At 48.9% G+C, this 21,288-nt stretch overlaps 1 protein-coding gene across 7 annotated transcripts in view; it reads left to right on the forward strand.

Annotated features, from left to right (window-relative positions):
• The window catches only part of MCTP1 (multiple C2 and transmembrane domain containing 1), a 163,218-nt gene that overhangs the window by 49,694 nt on the left and 92,236 nt on the right, over positions 1-21,288 (forward strand). The window contains exon 1 of one of the 7 annotated variants that reach the window (XM_076073115.1): positions 15,886-16,462. The exons of 5 other annotated variants lie outside the window; for them this stretch is intronic. Coding sequence is in view for 1 of the 2 variants with exons in the window: in XM_076073114.1 (XP_075929229.1) it covers positions 16,942-17,013 (72 nt within the window). In the remaining variant the exon portion in view is untranslated. Of the gene's footprint in view, positions 1-15,885; positions 16,463-16,487; positions 17,014-21,288 lie in introns of those variants that run through there. One more of the 7 variants, XM_076073114.1, reaches the window with a different exon arrangement.

Consider the following 21,288-nt stretch of genomic DNA (forward strand, 5'->3'; position numbering starts at 1 on the left):
CCCGACAATGGCGGGGATTATAATTCGAATCTAATGAGACAAACCTGCCCCTGCCGCCCGTCAGATGGTCACATTTGCCGTTTTATTTTTTACGGTGCCAAGAGACGTACGTTTTTATGTATGTATGTTGAACTTCTTTCGCGATCGTGCGTAGCCAACTGAACTAATCGGAGGTACGGGGGAAAGACGACATACTAAACACAATAAGCGGTTCTAAAGAAAGGAGCTTTCAATCTAGATTTAAAAGTGCATAGCACCAGTGACTTCCTCATATCGGAAAGGAAGAGCGTTCCAGACGGCCGTAGGAGCGCATCTGAAAGCGCGCGATGCAGTGACCGTCTTTGTTCGATGGTTAGCTGAAAGCTTCAAATCAAGATTATGGGTGACCGGGGGTTTACGAAATGGGTTATTCAGCAGTGGTTAGTTAAAAAAAAGAGAGTTTTCAAGATATATTCTAAAGACAAGGGGGTGACCACAGTGCCAGTTCTTCAGGAAGTGGTGTTTTGTTGTTGTTGTTGTTGCATGGCCATTCAGACCGAGAGTTGTTTAGCGCGCGGAGTTGCGACGTTTGCGCGCGTGCGGACGACTCTTTCTCCGCGCGCCGCGGTCCACACTTGCCGGAACACGTGGCCCCGTGGCCCCGTGGCGTCGGTGGCGTCGGTGGCGTCTACCCGAGCGTGGCAGGGAGCGTCAAGTTGTTCTGTTTCGACGGCAGTGTGGCTGCCACGTGTGTGTGACACGTGTGTGTGACACGTGGCAGCAACACTGCCGCGTGACACACACACATACGTGTGACGCACGGCAGTGTTGCTACCGTGCGACGCACGGCAGTGTTGCTGCCACGTGTCACGTGTGTGTGACACGTGTGTGTCACACACACGTGTCACACACACGTGTCACACACACGTGTCACGTGTGTGTCACACGCGGCAGCAACACTTTTGGGGCCACTGAGACCGGTGGAAGTACATTTGCGATCTGGCGTCATATTTATTTATTTTGCCACAGTTATTAATAATAAAAGTGACGATGGTTTGAGCACCGCGGGACTTTGAGCAGTCGGTGTTTTTCCGTGAGATTGTCTCAAGAAGCGGGGGCGTTCACGAGCTCGCCGATTGCTATATATATTCAACGTTTGTATTCGTTCCTCTTTAAATGCAGTCACAACTCGGCATCGTTAATGCTTCACCCTTCCACGGCGGTTTGATGAATTCTCCCAATTTTGAGGCTGTGATTCAATTTAAGAATCAATCAATTTTTTTTCTCTTTGTCTCGCTTGTGTTACGCGTCTCGTCACGTGTGTCTGTCTGTCTACCTGATCAACTGTATTTTCTCATTAAATGCCCATGCATGTGGCATACATTGTCAATAATTTATCATTAAACACACAATTTGCTATCAGTATAGTTAGTTTGGTATTAGTAAAAGAAATACATTAATATTGAGGATTACACACTTTTTGATTTTACCAGGTAAGGCCCAGGTACTTGATTTATCAATGCATCACGATATACCACGTAACAACATTGATATATAGTGTTTCAATACAAACTGCCATCGTGCATAAGATTCCAATTCTTTGAATTTATTCAACGACAGATTCATCATCGTCAGCCACGATCTCTTCCTTCCCATGCCCCCTGTCACCGTCACAAACGTGGACATTGACAACGAAAAAAATGGAGCAAAATCTTGAGAAGCGGGCAGGGAGGCCTGGGGAGACTCGTGCTTACACAATATATATGGTTAACACGACAACACAAGTGTGATATTACGCGTGCTATCACGTATTCTCCACTGTGCACTGTGGTAGGAGCGGGGTGGTGGTGCAGCGGTGATGCAGCGGATAGCTCACTGAGCTCCGTGAACCCCATGACCCTGGTTCGATTCCCGGCCACGGCGAGGGATAACCCTCGTGGCATTTGTCCAGCAGCAGATCGACAAAGGGCTGTGAATTATTTTTTGATTGGCATCATGACACAATGGTAGTACTGCGTTGCTTGGCTTAGCTGTGGGGTTGCATCATTGCTGCTCATGTCATTATGAGTACTGTACAAAGGTGGGTTTTGGCTTGTTGGAGATCGAGGTATATATGCGGGCGTGTGAAAAAATGGGATGTGTGGGCACCTGTTGAAAATTATGGTTGCACCATCGTGCAGCTATAGGTTACTAAATAAAAATCTAGGTTACTGGACAAAAATAAAGTGCAAATTGCTTTAAAAACATGTGGGGGAAATGCTTAACTGTACTTGAAGTAAACAAATGAACGTGATGTTAATGATGCACGTGATGTTAATGATACATTGATACGTGCGAAAAGGGGTGGATTCGTGAACATGCAGAAAAAATAGATACCTCTGACCAACGTGGAAGAGAGGAGGCCGAAATACCCTCGAGTAGATGTCCTTCCCGCAGAAGTGGCGTGAGAGGGTAAATTGCAGGGGCTGCAACCCATGCAAAATTGACATTTTTGTAGAGGGCGACAGTTTTACACCATGGACAAATATCGCACCGGGATACGGGGACCCCGTGGGGCTGTGGGGCTACGTGAGGGCCCGATACGTGACGGTTATGATACGCGACGTTACAGCTGTTTTATTCAAAGCACAAAGACAAAGATCCCCCGTGTAGCCTTAACATACTGTTGGGGCAAGTGCTGTTAGCGAGCACCTGTGAAGGCCGGCACGGCACACGAGGGGATGGGGTGGCCAGCACCACGCCCGACCGCCTTTGTCTCCCCAATGGCGATGTTTCCACACCGCACCAGGTACTCATTTGAGGCTGAGTCGACCTAGGGGACGCCCAGGACCGGTTCAGATAATCGTCGTTGGTGTTGGCCCTGAGCGGGAATCGAGCTCGGGTCGCCGGGTTCTTAGCGCGGCGTGCTAACTGCACACGCACACAGACACGCACACTGCACACGCACACAGACACGCACACAGACACGCACGTGCGCTCACTCACTCTCCTGTGAGAGAGGCAGAGGTGGCACTACCCCTCTGCAGACACCGATCATCTTTCCCCCCCCTTCCCCAAATTCATAAATAAAATATACGGTGCAATGGAAAGAGAAGACAGGCACGTTGGGTCGACGGAACCATGACAATCTCACTTCGGCATTTGTTGTCGGAGGTTCACACGGCACTCTCTCTCTCTCTCTCGCGATGCCTGGCACACTTGCGTCTTCCTCAAAATGTGAGGAACGGGATCCAGGTGAGGAGGTGGCAGCCTCGGGGTAACTTAACACTCGGCCTGTGTAGCTAAGCAAGCCGCCCGTGAAACAGTCCCTTGTGCCACCTTCACTTTGGAAAATGCTAGGACCCCGTATCTCGTGGGGAGGGAGGGTCCCCTTGTCCATAAACATGTGGCAGTTCATAAGCGTTGGTTCAAGTCCACCCGGCCCTGCTGATGAGACGCTGAATGTCGAAGCCGACCCTGAGTTTTTCTTGTGCGCGTCCAGACTGATGGGATGTGTAAAACAGTTTTTTTTGTGATGTGAAGCAACACGATATGGGAAGGAGGCTTTGTTGTCCGCTTATATATTGTATCATTTTACTAAATTATCTTGTGTCAACTTGAATTTTTTTTAAACCACCACCTATTTTTCTATCTATTTATTTATTTATTTTCCGTGTGAAAAGATATATTGGGGGCATTTTGAAATTAAAACTTAGTTAACAAAAAAACGAAATGATATCCAGCTCAAATGAACATTGATGCAATGTCCGTGGTGGAAATTCCTCAGTCATTTGACGAGGACGAGTCTAGCCATGAAAAAAAACACCACTGTTGATTTTCCCACAAAATTTTATGCTTATTTTATTGTTTCAAGACGGATGGTGGGGCTGAGTTTAATTAATTTTCGAAGATAGATTGAGTGCTGAATTAAACACCTGTTGATTGCCGTTGTGCACAAACAATCCACGCGTGCTCTGTATTTTAAGGCGAGCGATCAATATTTACTAATCTGCTCACTCTAAGCCAATAGCTCGGAGTGATTCTGGGAATTGATCAGCCCGAGATCTGTGGGCTTCTGCATGCAATTAGCACTGGTGGAAAACGGGAGCCGTTTGCAATTCAGAGATATTGCATCTGAATGTTGCCGAGCTCCACGTGTGTTCGTGCTAAATAAAGGGTTTAATTAGTCGTCGTGTCCGTGGACACGGGGAACTGGAGAACGATAATTGATATTCACGAGTGTCTGGGGGTAACATTGTTAGCCTTGGCACTGCCCTGTACCACTCGTGACGTCATGCTGACACCAGGGCCGTCCATAGCACGTGGTGCGGGGGGGGGCCCGGGCCAAGCCGCACCGTGTGGGCACCCCCCCCCCCCCAAAGCGCAGGGCCCGGGGCCGTCGCCCCGATTCGCCGTACCGCCCTCGGGACGGCTCTGTCTGCCACCGACGTTTGTTTCATCACCTTCTGCCAAGGGGGCCATAGGCGACCGGCGAAACAATTTTCAGGGGGGTGGCAGGGGGGCTGAAAAGGTTTCTTAAAGTATAATTACCGTAGAAGATTAACGTCCAAACACGGGAGAGCGCCACTCGCAGGCCGCGCGGTAGGCTGACATGCGCGAGGGGGTATAGGTTGCGTTAGTTTTACCATGACCTCTGCTTCAGGTTCTATTATAGCAGCAGTATGTTCAGGAGCTAAATTCCAATGTTGAGATCTGCTTGCCACGACAAGAGTGCTTCACGCAGGAGAGAGAGTTGCTGTAGCCTTACTATTCTTCTTCCGTTGAAGGAGCGCAGACCACAGTGGTTTACTTGTACGGCCCATAGTTCGGGTTGCATGGCCACAATCGCACCAACTGTGGCTTGTCTGTGATTTGACGTTTGTGAAGGTGATGCGCGAAGCATTGGACTGTTAATGTCTGAATTGGTTATTATGACTGCCGTATAAGAGCTCCGTTTCCAGGAACATCAGTCTATGAATTATTTATCCGTTATAATGCCGTTTTAACCAAGTTAGTTTATATTTCTCCTCGATCTGCGCTTCTGCACCACTGCCAAAGCAGCTCGTTAATAATTTATATTTTTCGCTTTAAGACGGAAACAAAATTACTATCGCTAAATCACCACGTATCCGCCAAATTTTGTAAGCTAAGCAACCTAGAGCCTGGTTAGTGTTTGGATGGGGGATTGCCTGATGTAGGCTTGGGTCATGAAGTAGCCAAGGGACGGCAATACATGAGTCAAGGGAATCTATCTGTGCGGCGCTTTTGAGTGTTATCTTCCCGTACGCCTTGTGGGTTTTCACGCTCGTGAATGGAGTTGGTCAAACATTCTAAGGCAGGAGCCTCCTCTAATAAACACCCGGAACTCGGTGAGGCTTTCCCGGGTAAATAAAAAGGAATTGTTATTCCTGTTAAATAATTTGGCTTAACGGCACAGAGTTCGGGATGTTCTGGTGATTAGCGAATGAAGGCAACCTGGAGGAACGGTAGCTGATGGGCAAACGTGCTGCACACAACTGCAGCCAAGAGACGAAACTCCCATGAGGGTACGGATAAAATAGAGACGGAGTGATGGAATTGGATCGCATTTAAGAGTCAATTGGGTCACAGCACTGACACCAGCACTGTCATGGCAGGATGCGGTGATGTCGGTCACGAGGAAGCCTTCATCCAGCAGTGGATTGAAAATGGCTCAGTATTTATAGCCTTTTTTTACATAAATTGGGTCAGGTGACACGGCCAAGCACGAGTGCATTCACCCCTTGTCCCAGAGGTGCAAAGTTCAAATCCAGCGACCGCCCTGATTATAACTGCGGTAAATAATAACCGTAAATAATATGACGTGCCTCCTGCTTCACAGTAAACTTTAAAGATTCCCTGATGTTTTTCGCAAGAGTTGGCCGTTGTGTGCTGGCGTCAGGGTCCACACTTGTCGAATAAAAAAAATGACTCTGCTAATTACAATCATCGCCCTGTACGTGCGGACTAAAGTCTTCGGGTTCCTCTCGCCCATGAGGCTCACCCTTGCCACTTGAGTTCTCACCCGGTTAAGCAAATATTCCTCTTTTCTGGAATTTATCTCCACGTGAAAGTTAATCATTATTATTTATTTGACACATCCCTTCGGCCACACAGCTTTCTGGGAGTGTATAATTTCAGCAGGTTTTGTTCAACGTCAGCAAACTGTTCGTCGGTTTCGACCTTCGGTTAACTCGTCGGCAGTCAGGCCTGCCCGAAGGAAAAAAAAAACAAGTAATCATTGGCGTCGTTATGGAGAACACGACTTTACAAAGACGCTGCCCAATAATTGTGTTGTTTGTAACCCACGGTTGCCGCCTCTGCGCTTTCACCCTTTTTGCTTTCGCGATGCAGCGCCGCGCGTCACCCATTGGCAGGCGACCGTGAGAACCCTTCCACTGGAACTCAGGACGGCGATGTACGAGGGCCGTCCATTCTATCCGTCTCTAGTCTTGACGCAAGCGGCCTTCGCTCGACTTTGGCTATTGTTTGAAAAACAATAACGGCGAAGTTTGTTTTTTGGTTCTTCTAAGGCATGGGCCCGTCGTGTTAACAGAACGGCGTGGTCGACCGATCCACGTGCTGTGGGGCGATGAAGGCCCCCCCCCCCCCACCATCTTTATTTTTGAGTCATCTTTATTTTTCCGTTCAAGGCCACGGAGTTCTTGACGAGTTCGTCGAGTTCTTTGGTGGTGGTGGTGGTGCTGTTGTATGTAGGTGGCATTGGATGGCTGCACGCGGCGCAATTGGGGTAGTAAATAATTGCCTCTTTTGTGGCAGAGCAAATGAGGTCTTGAGGGGAGGCCCAATGGGTTCAGAGCGACTCCCTCCCTCCGCCCCCCCAATTGCTCACGCTAACAGGCTCGCCATGATAAAGGTTACACACCGCGCGGGAGTTCGCAAAGAGTGTGTTATGTTATTTTGAAGAGCAGGAACAGCCAGTTACTTGCCTTTCACGGAGAAGTAGCTTCTCGATGTGTAAGCAGCGATGTGTGACAGTTCACTGGACATCGACAAGAAGATTGGATTTTAAGTACATTTTCTGACGAGGTGTGGAAATACCCTCTCTGAACTCTCACCACAGAGCAGAGCATCACCCACCCCTCCCCTTCCCCCCGTTTGGGGGTGAACTTTACTTTCAAGTTATAATCCGTGTAATACATTATATATTCGTACGTGTAGTAGGCTGTCAGTGAGAGAAACTGACTGACTTTGGAGTTGGAAATTGCACTTTTTCACTGTGGCACCCTGAGAAAATCGGAACGTCGTCATGAAGTTGGTGAATGAACAGGCGTGAATTGGCGTGTGAACATATTGCTTCGTGGATACGGAGTAACAAACGCACTCTTCGAAAGTCAGGAAAATATGAGTAAACTCATTTCCACAAACGGTGCAATTATCACTTGTTACCGCGAGCACTTTTGTAAGGATCGTGTCCATGCATGGCTTCTCGTCACGCTTCCAGACACACGTTTGTAATTGTAAATATTTCATTAGTACCGTGGAAGCGGACAGGCAGCTGTCAGGGCAAATATGTGTTTGTGCATATTTGCATATACGGTAATTTTTAGCTATTCAAATTGTGTATTTACCAAGTTTTGGGCAATCCTTGGCCGGTTTTTCAATTAGGTAAGTCCCGCATGACAACAAAACTTCAAACTCCAGGTTTGTTCATGTTGGTGATGATCTTTACCAGAGTTTCTCCCCCCCCCCCGCCCTTGTCATATTTTTATAGAGCGCCTTTATTCAAGGGTTATGAGTGGTACAATGAGGGTAGCTCAAAGTGATGCGGTGAATAGGGATGGGTTATGGGGAGGGAGGTTCGTGGGTACGGGAATTATGGATGGACGGTCGAAGCCGATGCTTCCAACTTTGGCCGAAAAATCTGACAAACTGCGCCGCCGCGAACTGCCGTGATTGCGCAGGGACCATTGTGTGTGTGTGTGTTTTTTTTACTTTACGAAAACGAGCCGCGCTGTTGCAGGGTCCAGCAAATTCTCCCGTTGTCGTTTGCCGTGACGTGAGAATGCGCCCGCCCGCCCGCCCGCAATCGCGTGACCCTCTCTGGCAAGCGACGTTCCGCCACCTGAGGTTAACCCAACGCGGCAGCTTGGCCGCGTTGGGTTTTCGCCCCCTTAAAAAAAGATTCATAATCCTACCGCTGGAGGACCACGGCGGGCGTTTAAATCTGCTCGTCGCTGTCCGACCAGCTGGCCGCACCGGAGTTTGGCACCGCACCGATCAGGTATCACCGCAGCGCCAAGTTAGAGCGCCAGCGAAGGACGAATTAAATTTGTTGCCGATGTGCTGATGACGGTGGGGGTGGTGTTTGGGCCTGACGGCGATGACGGTGAAACCCGCCGTTCGGTCTGTCGGCCGGTGCGCGGTGGTGCTTGCATCGCAGCTTCATCGGCTCGCGGGAAATCTACTTCTTCGCCCCGGATGTATGTATGTGCATACGTATGGTGACCTCCTTTCGCACCGTACGTAGCCAACCGTGCTAATCGGTTCTGGCCTACATGCAAATTGGTGTTTTACAATGCGCACCGTGGCGATGATACGGCGACGCTACGGCGTGCTTCGCGATACAAGGGCAACACAGCGACAATCATCGCCCCCTCGTGGCAAGCCAATACCCCAGGTCACTCCTGCAAAATGAACACGAACTCGGGTGCCAAAAGTCTAGCCTACCCTGAACATAAGTATTATCCTCGGACACTGGCTTGTTGGCTGTTGATTAAAGAATCATCATCGTCATTTTCGTCAGCCATGATCAATCCACTGCTGGATGAAGGCCTCCTTCAAGCTGTCGCCAGTTCTCACGATCCAACGATGTAACAATCCACCCAGAACCCACGCAGAAACGGATTCCATCGCTCGGTGTCTGCACTATTGGTCCAGACCGTTAAGAATAAAGAGTTAAAACTGTTTTTAATTGTATTTCAATAGGAGCCCGATGCAGAGCTCAAACCGTGACGTAAAGTGGGGGGGGAGGGGTAAAGTAAATTTACTAACATAATAGAGTTTATTTTGGGTTAGATCACGTAAATATATAAATGTGGCGTTAAACCCGCCACCACCCGACACAACCAACTAGTAATGGTTGTCACGTAAACAGAACGTGGCCAATTCGTCACTAGTACAGCACACCGGTGTGTTGGAGAGCCAAGCTACAACATTTACAAACTGTTCTGTTTACGTGACAACCCTTACGAGTTGGCTGTGTCGGGTGGTGGCAGGTTTTAACGACGCATTTATATATTTACGCGAAAGCCTACGTGTTAAACTAGATTTACTTCATTAGCCGACTGTGTCATTGGAATTTCGCCGGGAGTATTGAGAAAAGGAACGCACGGATCTGGAAAACAAACAAACACAAGAGGAGGTCTTATTACGGCAAAGAAATCGATGAGACTGATGGCAGAATGGCAGCCAAAGGAAGGACCGAGCAATGAGATCGGCTCGTGTGCGGGAGTGAGATTGTCGTTCGCAACATCGGACCACGAGGAATGGCGACGGCATGGGTAGGCCTTCATCCAGCAGTGGACGGACAATGGCTGATGATATCAGACCAATTTGAATGTGCGGGTCGTCTTCAGTCGATCTTGATGTGGCTTTTTGCTGGGGCATGGCGTGTCAGCCAATTAGGACTGTAATTCAGCTATAAATAATTTGTCCACTTTGATATTAAGGGAGAAATGCTCATGATATACTGCAGTATCAGGTTATACTCAGGCAAAGCTGGATTTTCCATTTATTTCACTTTCAGTTCCATTTATGGTTCAAGTAATTAACCTATCCCACAAATAAGCTGTATTTTCCAAGCACGTAGTTAATTGCCGTCAAAGTGATGCCAAAATACGTTTCGTTTTTGGGATGATTTTGCAACGTGCGTTCGGAGGTTGGTCTCATTTCTGGCACTCTCCCGATGGCGTTTGGGCAAAACTGCGGCCGGTGAAGGCCAAAAAGAAAATGAGGACACTCGCAAAAGTGCGTTGGGACTTGGGGGGGGCCGGAGAATTTCCCTGTGGTCGGAGAGCGTAGCCGGAGGCGCCTCTAGATTTCCTTTTAGTGGGATGGATTTAATGGGACCTGGCCTTGGCCACTGTTGCTGATATTGACTGGTGAATTAGAACAGATTGTTCGACCCGGGCGCCCTGAACATGTCGAGCGGCGTCTTGCCGGGAGAATCGCGGGGCCTCATTATTGTTCGCTGTTTTTTGTTGCGTACAAAAAAATACATCGGTTTTGAAAATTTGACCAATTCCATTTCCAGCGTCTTGTAACGAGACAAAGTATCCGTTCAAAACTCTCACAGAGCAGTACGGCCCGCGTAATGATATATCACAGAGCCACTCCTGGAGTCCCTTCAAGTGACCACCTTTAACCACATGCAAGAGGTTGCTGCGATTTATCACGTGACCTGCTGCAGAAATGCCCTTGGTGTGTCGGGCAAAGCAATATTTGTAATTGTCATAGCTGCAATGTTTGCCATATGAAGTGATAAAACACATTTAACATTATTATTTTCGTGCAGTCATTGGTGACGGGGCTTGAGACGGCCAACTCGCTACACTTGAGAACTTAACTTCATCGCCGCTGGTGGGTGAAACCCAAATTCGAACCCAGGATCGTAGTAGCAGTGCCAACCCAGCGCCCTGGCTCCCCCTCAGCCACTCAGCCAGCTCATTCCAGACTGTCAGCCATGTAACCAGATAATTCACAGCGAATTCATTGAATGACTCGGGTGTTTGTCTGAGGGGGCGATGGATGTCTGGGCTGGCACGTGGCATCTGATTTGCAGTGTTGTCTGCGTGTTTTGGCAAGGGTGATGAATACCACGACAGACAGACCTGTATCTCGCCACAATTGGGGTGCCACAGTGACGAGATTTTACCTCTCTCGTTGGTTTGATCCCGACACGAATGCCTATACATTTGGAGTTTTTCTCTGCACATTTATAAACGTGCGTTTTAGAGTATTTACCTGCTATAAATGCCCACGCGACAAGCCACTTCGTTGAGCTGTCATTTGTGGCCAGGTCGCTTCCGAAAAAAGAGCTACACAGCTCAGTGAGCCTTACCTGGTAAAATAAATGAAAAGTGATAACAAACGTGACTGAGTGGCACAACTCCAAAGAGGAAATGACAAAAGCGTAGTGTGTGTGTTTTTGGTCACAGTTGCTGAGCGCAGGCCCAATGGCCTAAAAATGCAAAATGGCCAACAAAAAACCATTACAAATGGAGGCATAATAGGTGAGAGAGATGAGAGTTCATCGTTTGTTGAATTGCGCATGATTATAAGAATTTGGGTGGGGGGGGGGGCGGAGACACGTTGAGTTCGGAGGAAACAGGGCAAAAGAGGTTTGACTTGTAGTGTGGTGAGTGGACTGGTGGTGAGTGTGTTATTGTGCCCTGCAGTGTGGTGAGTGAGTGGATGTGTGGTGAGTGTGTTGTTGTGTACTGCAGTGTGGTGAGTGAGTGGATGTGTGCTGAGTGTGTTATTGTGCCCTGCAGTGTGGTGAGTGAGTGGATGTGTGGTGAGTGTGTTGTTGTGTACTGCAGTGTGGTGAGTGAGTGGATGTGTGCTGAGTGTGTTATTGTGCCCTGCAGTGTGGTGAGTGAGTGGATGTGTGGTGAGTGTGTTGTTGTGTACTGCAGTGTGGTGAGTGAGTGGATGTGTGGTGAGTGTGTTGTTGTGCCCTGCTGTGTGGTGAGTGAGTGGATGTGTGGTGAGTGTGTTGTTGTGTACTGCAGTGTGGTGAGTGAGTGGATGTGTGGTGAGTGTGTTGTTGTGCCCTGCTGTGTGGTGAGTGAGTGGATGTGTGGTGAGTGTGTTGTTGTGTACTGCAGTGTGGTGAGTGAGGGATGTGTGGTGAGTGTGTTGTTGTGCCCTGCAGTGTGGTGAGTGAGTGGATGTGTGGTGAGTGTGTTGTTGTGTACTGCAGTGTGGTGAGTGAGTGGACGAGTGCTGAGTGTGTTGTTGTGTACTGCAGTGTGGTGAGTGAGTGGATGTGTGGTGAGTGTGTTGTTGTGTACTGCAGTGTGGTGAGTGAGTGGATGTGTGGTGAGTGTGTTGTTGTGTACTGCAGTGTGGTGAGTGAGGGATGTGTGGTGAGTGTGTTGTTGTGCCCTGCAGTGTGGTGAGTGAGTGGATGTGTGGTGAGTGTGTTGTTGTGTACTGCAGTGTGGTGAGTGAGTGGACGGGTGCTGAGTGTGTTGTTGTGCACTGCAGTGTGGTGAGTGAGTGGATGTGTGGTGAGTGTGTTGTTGTGTACTGCAGTGTGGTGAGTGAGTGGATGTGTGGTGAGTGTGTTGTTGTGCCCTGCAGTGTGGTGGTTAAACACAGTATGGAGTGAGACAAAACAGTGTCTGGCGGATCCTATTCCTCAAAGCTGGAGGCAGAATCAACGATGGAAGTTCACGGAAACGGTCGCCATGGTAGTAGCCGTAAAAGAGTGATAAGGTGGCGACTGATTGCCAGTGAGCGAGTGACTGGAGTGATTTCGAGTGACTGGATTGATTTCGAGTGACTGGAGTGATTTCGAGTGACTGGATTGATTTCGAGTGACTGCAGTGATTTCGAGTGACTGCAGTGATTTCGAGTGAGCGGAGTGATTTCGAGTGAGCGGAGTGATTTCGAGTGACTGGAGTGATTTCGAGTGACTGCAGTGATTTCGAGTGACTGGATTGATTTCGAGTGACTGCAGTGATTTCGATTGACTGCAGTGATTTCGAGTGACTGCAGTGATTTCGAGTGACTGGATTGATTTCGAGTGACTGCAGTGATTTCGATTGACTGCAGTGATTTCGAGTGACTGCAGTGATTTCGAGTGACTGCAGTGATTTCGAGTGACTGCTGTGATTTCGAGTGACTGCAGTGATTTCGAGTGAGCAGCGTGATTTCGAGTGACTGGAGTGATTTCGAGTGACTGCAGTGATTTTGAGTGACTGCAGTGATTTCCCGAGGGCTTGATCTTCAATAACCCCACTGTTTGTCCTATATTTTAATATTTTTACACCACAAAGATACAATCGCATTTCCATACGGACTGAAACACGTCTACTGCATCACTGGAATCCTGTACTTTTGGCATGCGCTTGTGTGCGGTGTGTGTGGTTAGTAGTCATACTTTTCAGTTCCCAAAGGGAAACGTGAGCTAATCCTTGCGGGAGCTAAATATTTCCCTGTTATTAGAGATTAAGCCGCAGTGGAGAACCATTCGTTGTTCGCGCGTTGCTGTGCGAAGTAGCTCGAACACAGGGAGGCGTGCGCAATGCATGCAGGGAAATGTTTATGCAAAAGTGATGGGGCAGCACGGATTCGTGACAGTCACGCCACCGGCGTTTGCATGTTGAGAATCTCTCCATACCCGAGCGGCGGGTACGCGTTGGGCTTATTTCGCGCCGTACGTAGTCAACCGTGCTGATTGGAGGTGCGGACGATGCATTCGATTCCGCGATTAAAAATCCATTTTTGGGCGCCAAGATTTCCGCAGCCAATATTACGAAGCGTAATAGCTTATTGGATTCGGCGACACAATTAACGGACCAAATCTGTCGTTAAGACTTCCCGGATTGTTATCTGCGGGCTCTGTGGATCTTGTCCCAAAGACGTTTGAGACGTAGTTTCAAATGAAACGTCGCGTATCTAATTGCAAACTTTGGTTGTGAGGACCGTCCTTCCACTAACCGGCGAGCGAGCCAAAACAATCGAATGTTACTAAGCCGTGTTGGGCGGTGGAGGGTTCTCACGACACAGATTTGATCCTTTCGCAAACGTGTCCCTCACCCCCCAAAAAAACCACATTTTAAAAAATCTTATCCTCGCGAGACACGTGCCACGTTGTGTTTGTGAGAATCGAGTATTTGCAGTTACGAGCATTCCATTTTCTGCAAAGCAAGTGGGTGTGGCGTGGGCAAGCGAGTTTTTATTTTTATTGCAAAAACTGAAGTTCCTTTTTTTTTCTTCATTGCGCGGTGCGAATTACACGACGGATGACTTAGCCAATTAATTTCGGTCGTCGATATTGCACTTCGGCGTTTGCGATTGCGCCGCGAGCCGTGTGAGCCACGAGCGTTGAGCATTAATCGCGATAATCACCCATCCTACATCAACACTGCCCCGTCACAATACGCAAACCATTATATGTCTCCTCCTGAAAGTAAATAGATGATTCATTGCCCTAATTGATGACATTTTTTACATTGAGGGACGCAGAAGGAAAAAGCCGTCTTTGATGTTACGTTTGTGCGTGCAGTGACGTTGCAGCTGCAGTGAGGCGGCGATATGGTTGTGCCATTAGATAAAAACACCGAGATATTTTAAACATTGCAGTCTTGTACGGCATGACTCGTAAATAATGTATCATTGTAGACTATTCATGACCGTGGCTCACTGTGGGTGCTGGCCTTGTGAAGAGAGGGAGAGAGCACGCGACTTGGATGATGCATCTTCTGTCTTTCTTCCGCAATTGCGTCCCAATTGTTTCCCTCTGCGTCACGTTGTGATGAAGAATCCCTTCATCACAGGGAGCGGTGCAACCCTCGTAATTAGAGAACGGCCCACGGAAGCGGATTTCACAGGGCTACCTCCGAGATCCCTTCACTTGACCTCCGGTTGACAACGTAGAAGGCAGCGCTTTGCCACCCACTCCGCATATGAGAGTGCTCAATCAGATATTTAAATTCTCAGACATCGAATTTGGCCGAATTGTTAAAACCAAAAGTTAAGTTGATGGCTTTTTTTCCGCTTGCGCAGTCAAAGGTCACCGAGCCAAGACAATCAACTGACTCCAATTAAGAATCCAGCTTAATCGCATGCGGCTGAAACCTGGCTTCGAAGCCAGAATCTTAGCAGCGCCGGCTCAGACCTCACCGCTCGTGCCGCTGCACGCGATGACCTCGCTAAGCTTTTTGGTACATAAATAAACATAAAAAATGTAAAGGCTCGTAGTGAAAGTGGTGAATTTTTTTTTACTGGCAACGTTGGGTGATTATTTGCCGAGACTGAATGTGTTTTGCGTGGTCGACCTTGCTTTGGAAAGTGATGCCTCGGTGACATTGGGATTATAATTCGGCATTTCCACGGTTATCGGAACAGACCCAATGCTTCAAGAGTACATGCGGCATCAACGATTCGGCAACTTCTATCGCTTCACACCCCCCCCCACCACCTCCCATTATATCACGGCCCGGAGGGAAGTGATTGTAGATTTCGTTGTATTGTTGAAAAGATTTAACGTACGATTTTGGTTAGCTTTGTGCTGTCCCAACTAAATGTAAAACAAAAAAACTAATTCCGGTGCGCTTTTGTTAAAAACCCAGAGCAAGAGTCCATGAAAGTTGGTCCACTCGAGAAATCCCCCGAATCTTCCGAATCGCACGCGGCTTACACGTTGGCCCGCGTGAACGCACGCTGCTCTCTTTGGAAAGGGCCCGGGTGAAGTGAGCCACGTGGCCCGGTTGGCGACGCCTTGGCCCAGCGAGGCCGCTGGGTGAATCTGACAACCGATGCGGCATTTGCCCGACCCGTAAACCAGGCCGGCTCGCTAACCCAGTGGTCACGGGGACACGGTGGGAGTCTCCCGCGTTGCACCCCCCCCCCTCGCCCCCCTTTCCGCCCGTTCGCTGTGTGGTCCGAGAAGGTTGCGGCGTCTCATCTCGTGCCGGGGTTATCCGGCGGGCCAGTTCACAACGGCACGCTGTGCCCCCTTTGATGTGAGAACCTTTCTGAAATTCTTTATTGCTGGGGTTGGCTTGCTTGAAGGGCAATTCCTTTAGATACTGTGGAGTAATGAACATTTCACTTTCCTATTTATACGTGTGTATATACGTGCATGTGTGTGTGTTTTTGGTTCACATCGTATTTTGCCGGCGGGTTTCGGTGTAATAGGTTTTTAAAAAATCAAATCCACTGGCTCATGATGCAATGCTGAGGACGTTTTTAAATTTCCCTTGATGTGTTTAAGAGCCTCCGTGGGCTCGCCCTTTCCTGCTTCACTTCTCTCCGATCATCTCACCGTACTCGCTTCCACATGCTCACCACAAGATGAATGCACAGACTTTCCATCGAAGACCTCGGTCAACCCCGCACTCACTGGGAAGTCACTCGTTCTCTCGTTCTGCCCCCACTGTCTGAAACTCTCTTTCCACCACACGTCCGTGCTTTTTGACTCCCTGCCGCTCAACTCCAGTCCACACTCACGACCTTCCTTTTCCTCTGCCTATGACTGTCAACCTCTAAATAAGAATGCAAAAAAAATGCCCTCTTTTCCCATACAGCACTTCGAGATGCGGTCACATCTAGACACTATACATATTGTATCGCATTGCATTAATTCCCCATAGGGACAAATACGCCCAGCAAAGAGTGTGGGCTGTGATGTCTCAGCGATCTATAGGCGGAGGCGTGCGCAGAAAAACCCGCGGGACTGGTTTTTTTCCATATTCAACGTGGAATTCAAGGCATCCATCCGCTAGGCTGGGTGAGTGGACGTGCACCATTTGTGCTTTACAGACTTCAGTGCAACGGCTGCGCTCGAAACTCCCCCCCCTCCGCCCGCGCCTGTAGGTACGGGCTTGGCCTCCTTCGCTTCTACGCGACGCACGGACGGGCGAGCGCTGGCCGCGGCGCGCGGGAGGCACCATGCCGTCCGGCTTTGTTCTTTTTTTTGGTGTGGACCGACGATATCACGCCCCTGGGGAAGTGGTGCGAGGAAACCCGAAACCCCGTTGCGGCGGGTCGTAGTTTGTGAGCGCTCGCGGTAGGAGAACGCTCGCGTGCCGGCGACAGGAAGCCGCCAACGTCTCCGCCGTACCCCGGTGGCGGTCAAGGCCAAGAGGAGGCCACCTGCCCACCGGCCCGCGCGGGGCGTCTCGCGGGGGTGGCGGCTGGCAGCAGTAGCGTGTGAAGTTGAAACGGACACGTCGCCTCTAGCGGGAGGACGGCACATTTTGGAGGAGGATGCTGCCAGGCGGCGTGAGCTGCGGTTATTTGAGGAAGCCCGCGGAGAGGATCGCCGTTGAAGACCGGCGGGTGAGTGCGGCTGTGGCGCGTGGTTAAATTTTGCACTCGGAAGCGCTTTCTGCGTGGTATTTTTTTACGCGGGCTGTGCCGTGCAGCTCTCCTCCGATGCGGGTCGCTCCCCGCGTGCGCTCTGCCTGCCCTGGAGCTCCATGAGGGTGTGAATACTCCCGTTATTCCGCGTCGCGGGAAGCTGCGTTGGGATGTTTTCGTGGTTGGTGCGGTTGACACTGGCAGACCCTTTGCAGAAAAAATCTCCTTCGCGCTCATAACGTCTCGGCTGGGTCGGCTCGAATGCCGCGCTTGGTGGTGGCGGGAGGCTTGACCACTTAATTGGCATTGTGCAGCGATGTGTCCGGCCAGCGATTCGATGAATTGTCACAATTTAATTTTTTTTTACTGTCTCCATTCTGTCCGTCGCGCTTCTGTTTTGTTGAGTTTGGACAGCGACGTTCACGCCGCCAGTTTGCTCCATCAGCCTAAATGTGGCATTGTAAAATCAACTGGCACTACTCTTAATCGTCTCTTACATGCAACAGCTCTATGCCTGTATTGCTAGTGTAAAAGTAGATTTTGCTCGGTGACGCATCCTCACATGCATCGTCACATGCGTTGTGCTGGACTACCTTGTGCTGCTCTCCACGGCACCCATCGAACAATGGATTTTAAAGGAAGGACAGTGAAGCAATTGTGATGAGAACTATTGTGGAGTGTACTGCTCGTGCTTGGATAATGCGCCAGGGCACTTCTTCTTGTCGTACGGCTGACGTAGACGCAGAGCAACGACTACAATCACTCCTTTTTTTAACAACTACAATCTCACATTCAGGTGGTCAAGCCAGATAACCGCATCGGGAGCAGTGAAGTGCATCGCTGTCATGTCTCATTTCGTATTTGTGGATCGGACATTGCGTTGTTATAGTTTGTTTACGGTCTGTTCTGGATGACCACAGTCGCACCGCTACTGGATAGTTTCTGATTTTACATTTGGGCATCGGGTGTCCGCATCTACTGCCGTGGTTTGTGTAGTGGATGCGGTTTAGGTTGGACCATGAGCTTCGTGGAAGATCAAATTCAGGGATGTTCCACTCTCCCAGAGCGAACCACGCAAACCGAACCTAGCTGCTTGCCACACCCAAGCTAGGGTGGCTCAGAGATCAGAGCCCTGAGCTGGCACGCCTGAAATCCTTGGATTTGAATCTGGGGTCTGGATAAAACCAGGTTTTCAGAGGTGATGATTTCATTGCGTAAGCCCGGTCACCAATGACTTACACAGAGACTCAGCGCCTCGCATAGAGATGTAGTCACTTATGACGGCACAGAAAATAATATATTGCATTAAATTTCGATTCGCCACTTCTGAGAATCAAATAAATATCGGTTCGACTGCCATGTGACGAACAGGGTAAGTAGGGTAAGCAGGGAAAGTAGGAGAGTACTGGCCTGCTGTGTGGTTCAAAGGTCACTTACAAGACTTTGCGGAGTAGGTCTCTGATATCTCCTTCTGTGGGCCATGTGAGAGTTCCACATTTTTATTATTATTGATGCCTGCCAGGTGGGGGGGGGAGATGTAAGATACTCACCCCATTGTTTCAACTGCCAAGCCGGGAGATCGAATCGACCAGGCAACCTCTGGATTGGAAGTCCAGAGCCGCTGCTTGCCGTTATACCGGCACTGTGGCAGCATCTGAGAGGACAAGGAAGGGATTTTTTTTATTTTTTAAATAAAATTTTTACGGAGAGGGGAGAACCCAGCTTGTCCACACTCACACCACCACCAAACCCAATCTCCATCCACTGTTGGACTAAAGCCGGCTCATGGGGGTTATCAATTTTTTTATTGCTTGGCACATTACGTGCGGAAAAGGAGGTGAGGTGAAATGCGAAAGGGCTGTACGGGGCTCGAGCGGCTGCCCCTTCTCCGCCCCACCCCCGCCCGCCTCCCCCCACCGGTTGTTGCTGCGAGCGTGGAGCGAGCGCGAGCGCCGCCCACGCTTCGCAGTGTTCGTCGAAGGTCTCGTGAAGTTTTGTTTTCCCCTTCCACGGATGCACGTGTGCGCGTACGGCCTGCTCTCCTGTGACGGCGGTCACGGCCGTTGGCGTTTTCCAGAAGAAGGCCACGCTGTGGAACAATCGCGTTGCCTAGTAAATAACGTAGCATTGGTTTAACGCGTCGCAGGCTTTCGCGAACAATATCATCCATAATGATAAAAAAAAAACCTCTTATGGACAACATCGGTGTAAAGCACAGTCCGCGATGGCATGAGAGATGCGTACGCAGGCCGAGCGAAGGCTGAGGGCGCGTGGGTAACGTCTAGAAGCATCCAGCAGCATCCCGTCGCCTCGTGCGATGCGTCGCCCAGGCAGCCGTACAACCGCTGATTCCTACTCTATTCGCTCAGTCGCGTTATATCCTATTCGCATCCGCGTTATAAAAAAAACACGTGTTCCCTAATACATTCATCGTGTATTTTCCAATTCGCGTTATGACAACACGCGGCTTTGTAGGGGAACAGTATGTGTGTTGGACTTCTTTCGCGATCGTACGTAGCCAACCGTGCTAATCGGAGGTGCGGTGGAAGGACAACAAACTAAACACAAAAAGCAGTTCTTCAGCAAAGGACTTTCCATGTAGATTTAAAAGTGCACAGCTCCAGTGGCTTCCTAATATCGGAAGGAAGAGCGTTCCAGACGGCCGCAGAAGCGCATCGGAAAGCGTGCCATGTAGAGACCGTCTTTGTTCGATAGCCAAAAGCTGCCATGTGTTGCCCAGCGTCACGATCCAAAGTTGAAAATGTGCCCTAAAATATCCATTATTTTACGGCAGTTGAGGCAAAACAATCACTTTAACAAAACCTTCCATGGTTTCCCAGCATTGGTGCAATCCAGGTTCACTCTGCTACGTTTTGTACTAATGGGTTATTGATCTCTTATTAATGGCTCATTGACATGATAATGAGGACAAAGTGATTTTTTTATAGATGTTCCACTCGTTCATAATTGACTCCTTTAAACGTAATAAGACCAACAATAGAAATGATTTAACACTAATAATTAGTTTTTCCCCTTTTTTCTGGCAACAAAACAGGTGTTAAGATGTTAAAACACCACACTGAAACCTTTTACAAGGAATCATGTCTGCATTAACCACAATACTTGTGGTCAGAATGCAAACAAAAAACATACTCTGATAGTATGTGCATTGTCCTTGAAACTGATTGGGCCACACCAGAGACAGCTTTCTCTTGAGCCTTGTCTCAATCGGTGTTCGACAGGAGGACGCCAAAAGGCGTTACAGCCCAAAGACAATGCCACTATCAGAGTAATGAGAGCTCGGGGTGAGCATCTACATCATGGGACATCCTTTGGCAGTACCAAAATATGATAATAGGTTTTTCCTTTTTTTTAACACTGTTCATCGAAGCACCTTCACAATATTACGTCTGAAATCATAATAATTATGATAACGATGGTGCCTTTTGTTCGTTTGTTTTTTCAAAGATAGCATCAGGGAATCTCAAAACTCATTTTCAGGAAGGTCCCGCAGCATTGGGGATGTTTGGTCGTTTCCAATCGTGAGCATTTGGCATCGTGTGGCAGGATACATGAGCTCCTGGACACAACTCACTGAACGTGCGAATGCATGCCACCCAAAGCTCCGCACAGATGGATTAAAAGTTTTTTTTTCATATTTGTAGCTCATTAAGCCGTGGTGGAATTATGCACTCCACACTTACAAATATTATCTCGCTCTTAGCCCCTCTGCACTGGCATTGACTCCCTCTACACGTCAAGCGGTGAGCCACTCTCACCATCTTCCACTCCTCCTGAAAAGATCCTTCTATTCTCACTCGCCTCCCCTTCCTCGTCTACCGCTCCCCCGCATCATCACCGATACCCTCCCCGTCTCCGTAGTCATCCTCCATCTTCACCTCCGTATCCTCTCATGCATCATCGTCGTCCTCACATTTCTAACATTCACCGCGCCAATTCCATCTCGTCCCATGCCCCACGGTATGTTCTTGGACCATCATTAATTCATTGCACAGCGCTTTCGTTAAAGCGATTTATAAATATAATTAAGTTAGTAAGTATGCTCAAGCCTTCATGACCAGTATTATAATTGATAATCAGTTTGATTGGGTGAGATCATGCGAATATAATGCCAAATTTTCTAATCACCAAATTATTGCGCACATGACAATTTCATTCGAGTGCCATTATGGGGTTGTGGAGGGTTATAGTTAACAAAAAGATATTGACATTATACCCACGCAGTGATAGAAC

The sequence above is a fragment of the Petromyzon marinus genome, chromosome 40, assembly GCF_048934315.1.
Source record: "Petromyzon marinus isolate PM22_M1 ecotype Great Lakes invasive population chromosome 40, UKy_Petmar_22M1.pri1.0, whole genome shotgun sequence".
Classification (NCBI taxonomy): Eukaryota; Metazoa; Chordata; class Hyperoartia; order Petromyzontiformes; family Petromyzontidae; genus Petromyzon; species Petromyzon marinus.